Source organism: Molothrus ater, chromosome 7 (assembly GCF_012460135.2).
Source record: "Molothrus ater isolate BHLD 08-10-18 breed brown headed cowbird chromosome 7, BPBGC_Mater_1.1, whole genome shotgun sequence".
In the NCBI taxonomy this organism is placed as follows: Eukaryota; Metazoa; Chordata; class Aves; order Passeriformes; family Icteridae; genus Molothrus; species Molothrus ater.
The window spans coordinates 17,723,637-17,737,045 of NC_050484.2; the positions used below are offsets into that span (position 1 = coordinate 17,723,637).

Consider the following 13,409-nt stretch of genomic DNA (forward strand, 5'->3'; position numbering starts at 1 on the left):
ACAAACTGGACACTTGTGGTGCTATTTGTGTGCAGCCAGCACAACAGGCTTCTGCTCTTGCCTAGCTAACACAAGAAAAAGAACAAAATCATTGAATAGCTTTTTCCCACTATTTATTAACCTCTCAAATTTTTGTCATCCATACACAAGAAAAAACGATGCTGCTAAATGATCAGATCGGACACATTGATTACTTCTTACTGGCTCAGAACTATAATTGACTTTGTGGAATACCAATTTCCAGCATGCATTGCAGGACAGGCAGTCAAAATGCTCTGTGAGAGACAATATGAGTGACTAGAAAGAATCTGATTTTAAGATCCCTGATCCAATTTTTCTGCCAAACTTGAGAAAATAATTACAAGATTCAAAAAAATTCCTTTTGCTGTTTCAAATATAAGTGCCAAATGTGTTACTTGTATACGCTTGACTTGTCTGAAGACGTGAACCTTGAAAGGGACTATCTTTTTTCTCAGTATAATTACCCACTCTTCCTGCCTTTCAACTGCAAGAGATAAATGGAGTATATGTGTGTGCTTTTTAGGGGCTGGGACAGAATCTCAAAGAAAACACAGTCAAGAAGCAAGAGTCATCAAATGTGACTCCACAATACATAGTCACAGACTGCCCTTGCCAGCACTGGCAGAGAAGGTAGTAGGCTGTGTTCTCATACAAGTGGAACTGAGAGTGATGCCTCTGTGGAAAGATGGTCCCACACCTAATTCACAGTAATGAGTAATTAAATACTTTACAATTTTAGTATTTTCTAGGAATTTCTGTTATTTTTTCCATTATTTAGGTTATTTATATAAACCACAACAGCAACACTCATTCAGCTAGGCAAGAGAAGTCTGAAAGGAAAAATGTCTCTTCGGCCAAACTGCCTTCCCTGGGCTACCCCAAGTACCTCCACAACCCTTTTGTAAGGTTAGTCAGATGGGTCAGTACTTGATTACACTAATACACTGAAAGAGGTCAGCAGCATGAGTTAGATCCCCAACAAAATACAATTTTAACAAAGAAATACATATCACTTAGTTTTGCATATTTCTATTGATTTCTGAACTTCTTCCTTCCACTTCCAGTGTATTTTAGGATTATCACACCAAGGACTGAACACAATAAGCTCCTATAAGAAAATTTATTAGAAACATACAAACAACCATGAATCTCATGCCTTATGATGTGCAAAGTAATCCAGCATATTTCTGTCTGACAGTCACTCTATTTTTTCTCTGACTGAAAGCTCTTTGTAGCAGAGGACTCCATCCCTGCTTTGCCTCCAAGCACCCAAAACAAACAACAATTTCATGGCTTTGGAATGCACAAAAACTGCAATAAAGTCTGAATAAAAATAAGAATAAAAATGAATGGCAACATGAGTGGAGAGCAACAAAATAACAATGATTACACTTCAAGGGGGCTCTTCATTCAAAAAAATACTGTGGAGGTTAATATATATTAATATTCAGATGCAAAAGTCATGAAACCAAAAACTCATACAGGTTAGCTCAAGCATTGACTTGAGTATATGGATTATTCTGCTGGTAACAGAGGAAGTCTCCCTCTTTCCCATACCGCTAATTTTTCAGCTTTTCACTCCTCCCTTATGATAAAAAGTGACTTGGATCTTGCAGGCAGTTTCACTGACTCAGAAAGCCATTGCAGCTCTCAAAGCTTTTCCAAGCTCAGTGTTCCATTCCTGAGTCAAGGGCAGTAGCTGCTTCTGCAATGTTTTACAGCGGTGACAGAAAAAGGGAGGCTTCCTCTTTAGGTGCTGACAATTCAACTGTACTATGTTATTGGACTCTAGTCACTATTTTCCCATTATTCATCTTCTTCCAAGAGATAAATGTAGCAATTGTTCATATTTTAAGACTGAAATATACCTACATATATTTAGTACTCTGACATTACTACTCTTAGAAAACAAGGATAAAATTTAAAATGGAGTATTCCTTTAGGTCCTATAGCTTGAAAAATTCTGCCCTTGTTTCCAAAAAGTTTAATTCATCCACCAAGAGAAGTCTCGCCTCCATCTCTTACCACTCCCACTATCATCATAGGCAATGCTATTTATCGTTAGAACCACCACAATGAAAACTCCTCAATGAAAGAAACAGACAGAAAGACCATCATTTTTTCATCCAAATACATGAAAGGGCTTCAGGAATCCTTGAAATCAATCAAATATGGACTGAAGAGAATTAAGTTATCTTGCCACATACACAGGCAAATACACAGCAACCTGAATTAAGGATTTTCTTTCTCCACAGTGCCATGCTACTCATTCCTGTATAGCACTAGATCAAATGAGAACCACTCCCCACATCTCCAGGTTTCATACTGGGGTTACTCTGGCTAGTTCTGTATTGGTCTGCTCAGTCATATGATTAAGCACAGCAGAAGAAACCATTTCCAGTACAAATTGTCATTAGGACCTCCAGAATTTGGGGTACACAACAAAACCATGAATCACAGATATTTCATAGGTTATCAGGGAGCTGATTAGTGTAAAAGAACATGGGGTGTTGCAAGCTTTCCTTTGAGGTATTGCTATTCACAAAGACACTCAGAAGGGAAGTCTACAGCTCTATATCATCTACTTGGCTGAAACCGGAGATATCCAGCTTTCCCTGGCAGTTCTGTAACAATTTATGCAAAGTCTACTTAGGAAAGTCTTCAGACTTACTGACAATTTTGTTTACATTAAAGAGCTTTGCTGACATATAAAGACCTTCACATTTTTCATTATGAAGTTCCTTACTAACATACAAAAAATATATTTTTCACAGACTCCTACTCATCTCAAACTCCTGTCTTTGTATTTCCCCTGCCATAAGCTGTCATTGTATGACTCATTGCCAGGGTCTATATGCAGAGCCTCTGCACTAGCCAAATTGTTACAGGCTGTGATAATAATTGAACCCTAAACACTTTCACCTAGAGAAAAATGAACAACTTGAACAGACTTCTAGGCAAATTACTTTTATATATGTGAAACTGGTGCCAAAATATCAGAGTAACCCTTGAAATTAATGGGTACAGTTAGGACTACACAAAGACATTATTTAGAAATATTTGCATGTAGTGCTTTCATGAAATCTCTTCAACAACAGAAAACAAAAGAGAATTATTTTTTAATCCTATGCAAATATTGTATAGGAGAACTGTCCAGTGCAGAACCCAAGTGAGAACAGAAATTAATGCACATGTATCACTGGGCAGCTACATAAACCCTCCACACAGAAAGTAAGTCACCCTTTAACACAGTTTTCATGTGTATGTTGGAGATGATACAACTTTCAAACAAACAACTTGCAATTGCACTTTGATAGAACAATGCCTGCTTTCCTCCTCTCTCTCGCTCTTTTTATTTTTTGGCTCACAATTTCATGAGCATGTGAAACATTTCCCTTATAATTCTGCTAATGCTCTATCAAAATCCACATTTAACAATACACTGAATAGCTCAATAGGCTTTCCCTTTGACAATGGTCATCCAGGAAAAGTAAACTGAAATATAGGGAAATCAGAAGCAAAATTATAGTGTTTATTTCTAGGCAATGTTGAAATTGCAATACTTTGAGGATTAACTCTTGATTATGGCCTTCTCTGTCCACTCTAAGATCTTTACAATATAATTGCACTAAATGCATTAAGAATTAATAAAAAGAAAAAATACTGTTTTCACAATCACCCCTATTATTTAAATACATAAAAATCAACATGGTAACTATATCTTATTGAAAATTCAGTAAAGGAAAGGAATCTCTATTTTACCACATCATATTAGCCAGGAAAGAAGATAGATGGAAAGGTGACTTTCACAGAAGTATTGCAGCACAATCTATAGGAGCAAAATACCTTAAAATAAATCACTTCCAATAAGCTTCTAGTCTAGAGGATTTAGAGACATTTCATGAAAAACATAAAGGGGATTTTTCAACCACAAACTCAATCAATTTGTTTTTCAAATATTACTTCGTGCACAAGGGGGAGCTCCTGCAACTCTATATCACAATAAAAACCTGCAGACGATTTAGGGAACATAAAGGAAATACAGCATGAAAGATTTCACAAAAGAATACATATTCTTCACCCAATAGCAACAATTACTGTATGAATTTGCACAACTTTATCTGCTTTTGTCTTCTGTGTTCAGCATGGATTCCTCAGTACAAAGGAGATGAAAAGCATTTCCCCATTAAAGGATGTATGCTCTCAATGAAGAGGGAGCAAACTCATGTATGTTTTACACAGTCACTGAGGTGAAGCTGTACAAAAAGAAAGGTAGCATGGTTTTTGAGGTAAGGTGTTGTTTAAATGTAGTGTGTCACAGCAAAAATGTATGGGAGAAGGCAATCAAAGTCTCTACTGTAACAAACACAGATAAGAGGACTTCATTAACACTGCTCAATCAGCCCCCATTCTTGAAATACTCTGCTTTTGGGCACTTAATTTTTAGCCTTCCTTTCAAGCAGAATTTTGTGTGGGATCTTAAGGATGTAGGGGTTCTTTCAGCAAACTGCAATATGAAGATTCCGTTAGGGAAAAGAATATAAAACTTCATCTTGGATCATTAGCAATTTCTTCCTATCTACTACTTGAATAAATAACTCACAAATCATAAATTTCTCTTCTTTCTGTGTATCATTTCTATGCTTTCAGGCATCCACAATTTGCAAAGGAGTTTAAGACATTTGCTGATAGCAAAAAATTGCATTCAGCACCACAATCCACAAGACAGTAGAGATTCATGCTCTCAGTGGGGCTGTGTCCTCTGCACTTACCCACGTTAATTCCTTTATCTCCAGAACTCATTCCTCCAGTACCCTCTTCTTTCAAACTACCTTATATCTCCAGAGCAGATGGGATACTTCTTGTTCTTACTTGGGTACCAGTAAAGGGTCTAAAAGAAGCCTGAGTGCACAAGTTTGCAGTGAAATTGCACCAAGCCTCTGGTGAGCCAGTTTCAACTGACATTTTTCAATGTTTAACAATAAGGTTATTTTCTAGGGGCTCACAAATGGTACTCCTTACTGCACGAACAAGCCCCAAAAGCCAAGCTTCTAGTCCAAAGGATAGGATTCCCAGTGGATAACTGGAAAAAGCTATTTAGTATGTGCTATGTATTTTCCTCCAGCTCAATGTCAGACGGGTTTGATCCATTTCAATTTAAAAATCAGCCAGGAGCATACTCTCAGCATGGTGAATTCAGCATAAGCAGGTGAAAAAGTGGCCAAATTGTAAGAACTTTATCTTCCTGTAGTGGGAAGCATCATGCAACCCTGCTGCCAGCTCTGCTGGCAATATATGGAAGCAGGACCACTAACTATTCTGTCTGCATGCTGGAACCAGGCCTCCCCTGCGTTCTAAGTACTCTTCTGTATCTTTTCCAAAAACGTATTTGAAATTATTATTGATTTTGTAATTTTGTCTTTAGGGTTACATTTATCTCACATATGCAACTCTACCCCATGGGAATTTTCAAAAACTAGAGTGAGAGAGCCCAGTCTGCCCTAGTTAAAAAGACTGATGCTCTGTCATTTTCCCTTATGTAAGACAGCACTAAATTGACTTTGTTTCCATTCCCCAAAATATAACTAGGGACAGTAATATACTCCCTCTCAGTATTTTATGCTCAATTTAACTGCTATATTGCATTAAATGATGTGCAATAATGTAACCCCAAATGCAAATGAATTCACATTTGGTAAAAAGAATCTCTTTGTTGCTTTCTCCTAATAGATTTTTTTTTGTAGATTTTAATGAACTAGACAAACCAAACATCCCCATATGGTGAGAAAATTCCAAAGCATGTACTAGAAGAAAAATCTTATGTTACTCATCAAATACTAATAGATGTGACAGAAGAAAAAAATTAAGCTATGAAGATGAAACTCAAATAATTAGCAATTATGGAAAAACATCTATTAGAGTACTTGTAAAAGATTCACCACAGGCTAAAAAAGAAAAACATGCATTTCATATCTCCAGAGAGGAATACATTAAATTTCATCTGAAGCAAATTATTTACAGTTATAAACTTCCCTGGAAAATGAAAACAACATATACACACTTTGAAATAAATACATCATGATCAGAAGTATTAAAGATGTTATCTCTTTCTGCCTAAGAGTGCAATGTCTTTTTACCATATGAAAGATTTTGAGGAACTTTCTCTGGATGTCAGACGGTTCCTCACTCAGTCTTTTTCTGAACACTACAGAGTAGTCTGCAGGTCTCTCTGAACTGTATTTGCTGCCTGCCTCACAGGTACATTCTGGCCATCTAAAGCAGTCTAAAGATGTCCTGAAAGCATTTCTCTTTCCCTGGATGAATGCCCTTCCCTGATGCACTAGCCATTTTGGGAGTCATGCATCATCCTAAAAATAAGCAAAATATGCAACATCTAGAAATACAGCACTGTTTTCTGGTATCTTGATCTTTTGTTTTGAAAAGCTGGCAACAACTCTGGGAATTTGGCCCTGGAATTCCAGTAACTCCCTGATGGTTCACCAGACTGCAGGGCATGAAGGGTGACAGACATTTTGTGAAAGCACTGTAACAGTTGCACAGTTTAAAACTGCAGGAATGAGGTTTGTATGCAGTAAACAAAATACTCACATATTTACCTCTGCTGCATTTACCTTTCACTGAACATAATTAAAGAGAGCTGTGGTCATATGGAGAAAACAAAGAACTGGAATTCATGGACCATTTCTATGCTGTGTAGCTTCTTCTGCCACATTTGCTATGGAACTGTCTGAGTGCCTCCAGGATGAAACAAGGTGACAAGTGTTTGTCACGTATTTACTCACTCAGCTTCTCTCCAGAGAAACGTGTACAGTGTGGGAGGGAGAAGGATGTCTGTTTCATACACGTCTTGGAAAGGAAGATAATATGGTTTGCAAAGGACTTTGTTCTTGTAAAAGTCACTGAGCAGTTTGAGCCTGCCCTAGCCAAGCTCTGTCTCCTACTCAAGAAATTATTTTGTACAGGAAGAATCCTGTTGTGCTAGAAAAGCCCAGCTATTGGCAAAAGTATTATTCATTAAATTTTGCTCAATTTCTAAAATACTTTGTACCTGAAAGTGTTTACCACCCTTAGCTGAGCATCACCTCCCATTACTGGGGGGATATTACCTTCTAGGGGAGACAGATGCTTTTATCTTTTTACCTTTACCTGTTACTTCTATCTGCTTCAGAAAACACACAAACATCTTTTAGTTTGAATTCTGCACCTGGTGCTTTCCTTGAGAAATCCAGCAAGACCCCTGACCAGGCTTAATTCCAAGTGTACACCTGAAATGCCAATAACCTAAAGAAGCACTTAGACATAATTCATAACTGTAACATAAAATTCTTCCAGAATCCAAGGGGCTAAGTATCTATGAACAATTACTCAGTGCATGGAAAAATATTTATGTTCCTACAGGATAAGGTTGTGTCCAGAACTAGTATAGCTAGTGAATAAGGCTCTAGGAAAAGGAACTGCATACTGTTACATGTATACATTAAATAAAAGCTAAATGTGACAATTAAAAAAGGTCAGTACTCTTGAGGAAGCAAGACAGACAGACGGGGAGAGGTGGAAGTAGTTATTTTTGCATTAAGGAAACACACTAAAATATTCCTTGTCTTCATCTGCTGTCAAGAGATGCTTTTTGTGCAACAAAAATACCTTTAACCTTTTAAAGACATCACACAAATGCATCCAATTAAGCTCCCATGTCTAGAAAGAAAGCAACCTAGCATCTGTTTATTACTGAAACTTTTCTATCCTGCCATACAGAAATTCTAGAAGTTATCAATCTTTACAGCCATGTCTCACACTATTTCTTCCCACTATTAATCTATATATATACTCTATCCCACTATTGAGGCTGGCACAGAAATATTCATGAGTTCTTTCATGTGGGTCCTCATCTGGAGAGGCTGAAGGCACAGAACTATTTTACAAAGGAGAGCTGGGATGTAAAGCTGCTCTCTGAACATAGGAGAAAATTCACCCTGAGCAAAGGGCCAGAACAATGCCTATGCATCAGTTCAGACTCAGGTACACCTTAAAATAGGATTTAATAATGAATTTTATGATCCACTGGTTATCCACTGGTTTTGTCATAGCACTGCCTTTCTTCCTTATCCTCAGCACTTTTCCAACAAAGACCAAGAAACCAGACTGTAACACAAACTTGGGTAGTAGTACACTTTGTAATAATCCTGAACCAGCTGCTTTCTTCAGTTAAATGATAAAAGGTCTAAGGAATTCTTATAATTTGTATACTGTACTCAAATGCATCAACCACACGCTTGCATTTGCACTCAGTTATTTTCAATTGAATGCTGAATACTTTTACATTTTTCATAACCAAATTCCTCCCCCTCCAACAACAACAACAACAAAACAAAACAAAAAAAACCCAAAAAAAACCAAAAAAAAAAAAAAAAAAACCAAAAAGAAAGAGGCAAAACTGTGAGTGATTTACCTTATTACAATTTTTAGAAACTTGGCAAAGAGCACTGTTTGACATACTGTCTTTATCTGGCATTCCTAAAAAAAGAATACAGAAAATAAATACATACTGTACATTCTTTGAGTGACAGTGGAAATACTTATTAGTAGAACAGCGTATTTGAGAGTTCAATACTTTGATAACACACACATTAATCTGCAATTTTTAAAGAGCAAAACATATATTCAGAAAAAAGCTTCCTCTGCTGAACACAAAAAAGACAAAAAGCTAACTTGGGTCAATATTTTAAACAGCTTGTTAAGCACGGTTCTTATTCAAAATTTAGTATCTGAAGCATGTATACAGGAGTTATTTATACTTTTTCATTTAACATTATCTGTGTCTCAGTACCTGGCAGTCAAATGTGACATTGAGTTTGCACTAATCAGCATAGCTATGATATTCTAAACTATTATCCTGCAAAGAAAACATATTGAACGTCTAACATAGGAGACACAATGTGCAGATGCAATTGCTAGCCATCAGAAATTGTCCTGCCTGGCATCCAGAGGATCCCTGGCAAATAAATATAACTGTTTTGCTTTACATAAGTGATGAATTCCAAAGGCTGCCCTAGGATTCATGTCTACAGCACTCTCCCACAGCTTGACAGGTTCTCATGAGGCAGAGACATACCCAAAATTATTTAGCTGTGTAACAAAGATTAGAGAGCAGCATGTTTACTGCAAGCTCAAGCACTAACCTAGATTCTCCTGCAAATTGTGTAGCCCATCCTAACTAAAAAAAAACTGAGACAGTTTGTTATATTTATTTTACTAACAGGACTCATGGCCATGTTCCATGGTTGATGTAACACAAGTAGTAAAATGCTGCACAACATCATCCAGTATGTTTTCATCAACAGGCCTGGGTCATAGTGCAGATTTTGGTGCAGCTCTGTGTACACTTGTACACAGCTGGGAAGGCAGTTGGGCAAGTTCCAAAGTGTCTTCTACTACATGCAGTATTAATGCAGCTGTAATACCAAACTGAATTACATTTTTAAAGTTCAGTACCCAAACCTGGAGAATTTCCATCTTCCCCTTTCTTTCCTTTTCTCATTTGCTTGCCCACCACCTCATATCTAATCTCTCATACTTACTGTCATTGTTGGAGCCAGTTTCCATAACACCATAAGGAGGAGTGAGAAGTCCAGACATATACTGTCGATATTTCTGAAAGACAATGATGGCAGATTCAGTCAGGTACAGATGTAAAAAGCCATTCAAGGAAATATGTGCTATTTATTCTTGTGTCTCCTGCCTTGTGCTTCTCACACACACATGAGATATGAGACAATCAAACATGTCTTTACTCTTAACACTACAAGGTCTGCTTTCTTGACTGGAGTACACACTGCTGTTATTTCAAAGTTGTGCTAAACCAGTTCCCTCTTTCATCTTCCCCAAAGCATGACTTTGAGGTTTTTAATAAATCAATGTTTTACTTAGCTGTGTGATTTCCCATAAAGATTGTTTTAAAGCTCATTTGAAATTACACTACCTATCTGAATCCAAGCTAGAAAGCTACTTTATTACAGGAATGGAGATGAGCTAAGGATTCATAAAAATCATTTACAACAGTTTTCGTGTCAGATTTGGAATACACAGGATGTAGAGTGAAAACAAAACATTTAAACCCAAGACACTAAGCTTGGTACTCAGAAACTACAAGGCTACGGAACACACAGTCCTCACACCTCATATTATGTATATCCTCACACAAAAACTGTATTAGCAGATGAAACTTTGTAACTGTAAAAATAACATCCCTTATACCACCATAAGCTATGTAATTGTACCTCATGTCAGCAACTGGTATTTTTCTTCAGTGACTGCTGATGACATGATCAGTAAGGTTCAAAACTCTGTCTAAGGCTTAAGAAACTCACAGAAGCAACAAAAGTAACACCAAAGGAAAAAATTGTCCTTTTATCAAATACAAATCATTCAATTATTAAGAAACACATTTTTGTTTCAAATCACACTATGTTACTGTCATGATTAAGGATAAACAATTATAATTCCCTTTTGGAACTGCCAGAAAACACACTTGTGCAATAGGGATTCTGATGTTCAGCGTAAATAAAATTCTCATACAGTCCTTTGGGTGTGCAGTGAGCTCGACATGAACAATCAACCAGCTGAAATCCATGCAGGTTGCAACTAAGCACACACAATAACTGAGAAAGTGCAATTTTAGTGCAATAGTGCAATTTTAATTTCAAAGTTTTATCCTTTGCTCTATGGAGTTGTTTGGATGTATTCACTTTTAAAATGTTGCCTGTTGAATTTTAACAATGCTTGAATTATCCTTCATATATTTCTTTTTCTTGGAAATGGAAATGAAAATATCATCAATTCTAACACTAAAGACTGAATGTCTTGCATTCTAAATAATAACAAAAGCTACAAAGATTACATTAATCTTAATAATCCAATCCTATTTTTAGACAAGCTATTACATCCTAAAGCTTAGTAACATATTATTTAAATCTCACCCATAATCCAGCTGAATACTCATAAAAGCAAATCTATGCTATATCCCTGGTCAGTCACACAAAACAAATGCTATTTCATTTGAGGATAAAACTCTCCTATTTTCTTTCTCAAACCATTCAGTTCCCATATTCTGCATCCAGTCCCATGCCTGAACTCAATGAGAGGAAGAACATAAGAAATAATTATTTTCTCAGTTCAACTAGTAAATCACACATATAAACCAAGGGGAAAAGTAATTTTCATTGGTCAAAAGAAAGGAAACCAAACCAAAAGTGTGTCCCAATGGTTTGAAATAACATTTTATTCAAATAGTAGATAAATGTTTTGTTCTACCTTCGACTGAATTTGGTCTTGAAATGTAATTTATAGATGTAAAATTGGAATGTTTCATTTGGGACAAGATAAAAACAGATAGTATAAGACGTTTTTCTCTTCTTCATCAACATTTAGCTGATATTAATTTCTTTTTTCTGTTTTTCCCAAAATAGCATTTTCCCAGAAATACATTACTAGTCCACATTTAAGCCACTTCTATAAGGAGCTTAAACTGTGGGAAGAGAGTAGTTTTTTCTTTTATTTCCTATATCATGTCCACAGCCATCATACACTGCATGGCATTTTTTTTTTCTGATTAATTCTCTAGTATTTTTCCTGATTATTCTTCTCATGAGACAAAACATAGGACACAGCATACAATTTCCAAAAGATATGAGGTCCCATCTTCAGGAAAAAAACTACAGGGAGAGAGTAAGCCAGAATTAGATACATAACTTTAGAGGAGGCATCTAATCCCATTCAGGCACAACTCATGCGCAGGACACCAAAGTTCACCAGGAACAGACTCCTGAGACATAAGGCAGGAACTTGGTATCACACCCAAGGATGTCCCCTCTGTCACCTCCTGCATGAGGGTCCCACCGTGCCCCGGCACCAGTCCACTTATGAGTCTGATACAGCAAACCCTGTGAGCAGTGCTGCCTGTGAAGGAGCTCAAGCAGCATTACCAGCAGAAGAAATAATTCAAGGCATGCCCTCAGAAAGCTCAGTTGTTCATACTCCTCCAGGGCACCTCCGCATAAATGAAACTTTCTTCTATATCTGGGTATCTCTGGAGGGAGGGCTGATACAACTGCCTACACATGGTCTCTCATGAGGATATCTCAGTGGGTGTGGGCTGACATAAAGGGTATAATTTATGCCTAAACTTGTGTCACCACATCAGCCAAATTAAATGTCAAGGGAAACTTATTTCAAGGAGTCAGAGAAACACTGTTTGCTGGGAAACCTAAAAGACAAAGACAGATCTAAGTAATTGCATAAAGATTTGCCAGTATCAGATGGAATAATAAAGTTCCAGGCATGACATCAGTGAAAGCTGAGATAATGAGACCTATCTTGTTACCATATTGTCTGTAAATGAAAATAAAATTCAGTAAATAAAATTATATTCATAGGTGGCATTTAAAATCATCCTGAAGAAATACAGACAAGATATTTACAAAAGGCTTTTGAAAATATATTCCACAGGTAGTATGAAGTCTGGAAAGGCTTTCCTTATGAAAGACAGGAACAATTATCAAATCATCATACGCTTGTTTATTACCAGAACTCTTCAAGTTTTGTAAATCCAACATGACAGCAGCTTTTAAAGCTACATTCATTGACCTATTCACTCTGCCTTCAGATTTCTACCAATTTATAAACTCTATCATGCAACAGCTGAAATAACAGACAATTCCCACATCTAATCTGACAGCATGAGTAATAAAGACAGTATTTTTTTTTCCAGTTGCTGACTGCCTCATACCCATGCAGTGGTGAAAATTAACACATTTTGACCTTTTCAGCCACTGCTATGGCCTAAAGCAAAGAAGACTGGTGACAAGAAACAGTTGGGGAGAGAAGAAAAGGAAGAAACAGAATCACACACTTGCCCTGCTGGGAAGGTGCTGTGAGGGAACGGTTTCTAAGGCCACTCGCTGTCAGGTTTCTCAGTGTGTTTCTTTGTATGCTCAAATTAAGGCTTTATTTGTAGTTAGCTGCAGTTTATCTTATAAGCTTTCATGAGTACAATAGGTTTTCTTCAACCACTGAACATAATTAGGCATATTTTTATATGCTAACGTTTAGAAAGGCAGTTACTACAATTGTGATGCAAGCTATCTCTAAATTCCTGAAAAACACTTCTAGCATACACAAGACATATAAAATATGCCTTTGGTCTTTTTGGTTAGTCCCTTCTCTTCTGCTGCTAATAGTGAAGAGCTAATAACTGTTTACAAACATTCCAGAATAAGCCAGGTACATGCAAAGAATATAGATGAGCCTTTGTTATCCATGTTCACTGTGTAGCAAAACCCCAGGCACTCTAACAGGAAAGACACAGGACT

At 36.9% G+C, this 13,409-nt stretch overlaps 1 protein-coding gene across 3 annotated transcripts in view; it reads right to left on the minus strand.

Annotated features, from left to right (window-relative positions):
- The window catches only part of RAPGEF4 (Rap guanine nucleotide exchange factor 4), a 141,376-nt gene that overhangs the window by 65,987 nt on the left and 61,980 nt on the right, over positions 1-13,409 (minus strand). For all 3 annotated transcript variants that reach the window (XM_036386418.2, XM_036386417.2, XM_036386419.2), the window contains 2 exons: positions 9,621-9,693; positions 8,492-8,556 (listed from right to left, as the gene is read on the minus strand). In XM_036386418.2, the coding sequence (XP_036242311.1) occupies positions 8,492-8,556; positions 9,621-9,693 (138 nt within the window). The remainder of the gene's footprint in view (positions 1-8,491; positions 8,557-9,620; positions 9,694-13,409) is intronic.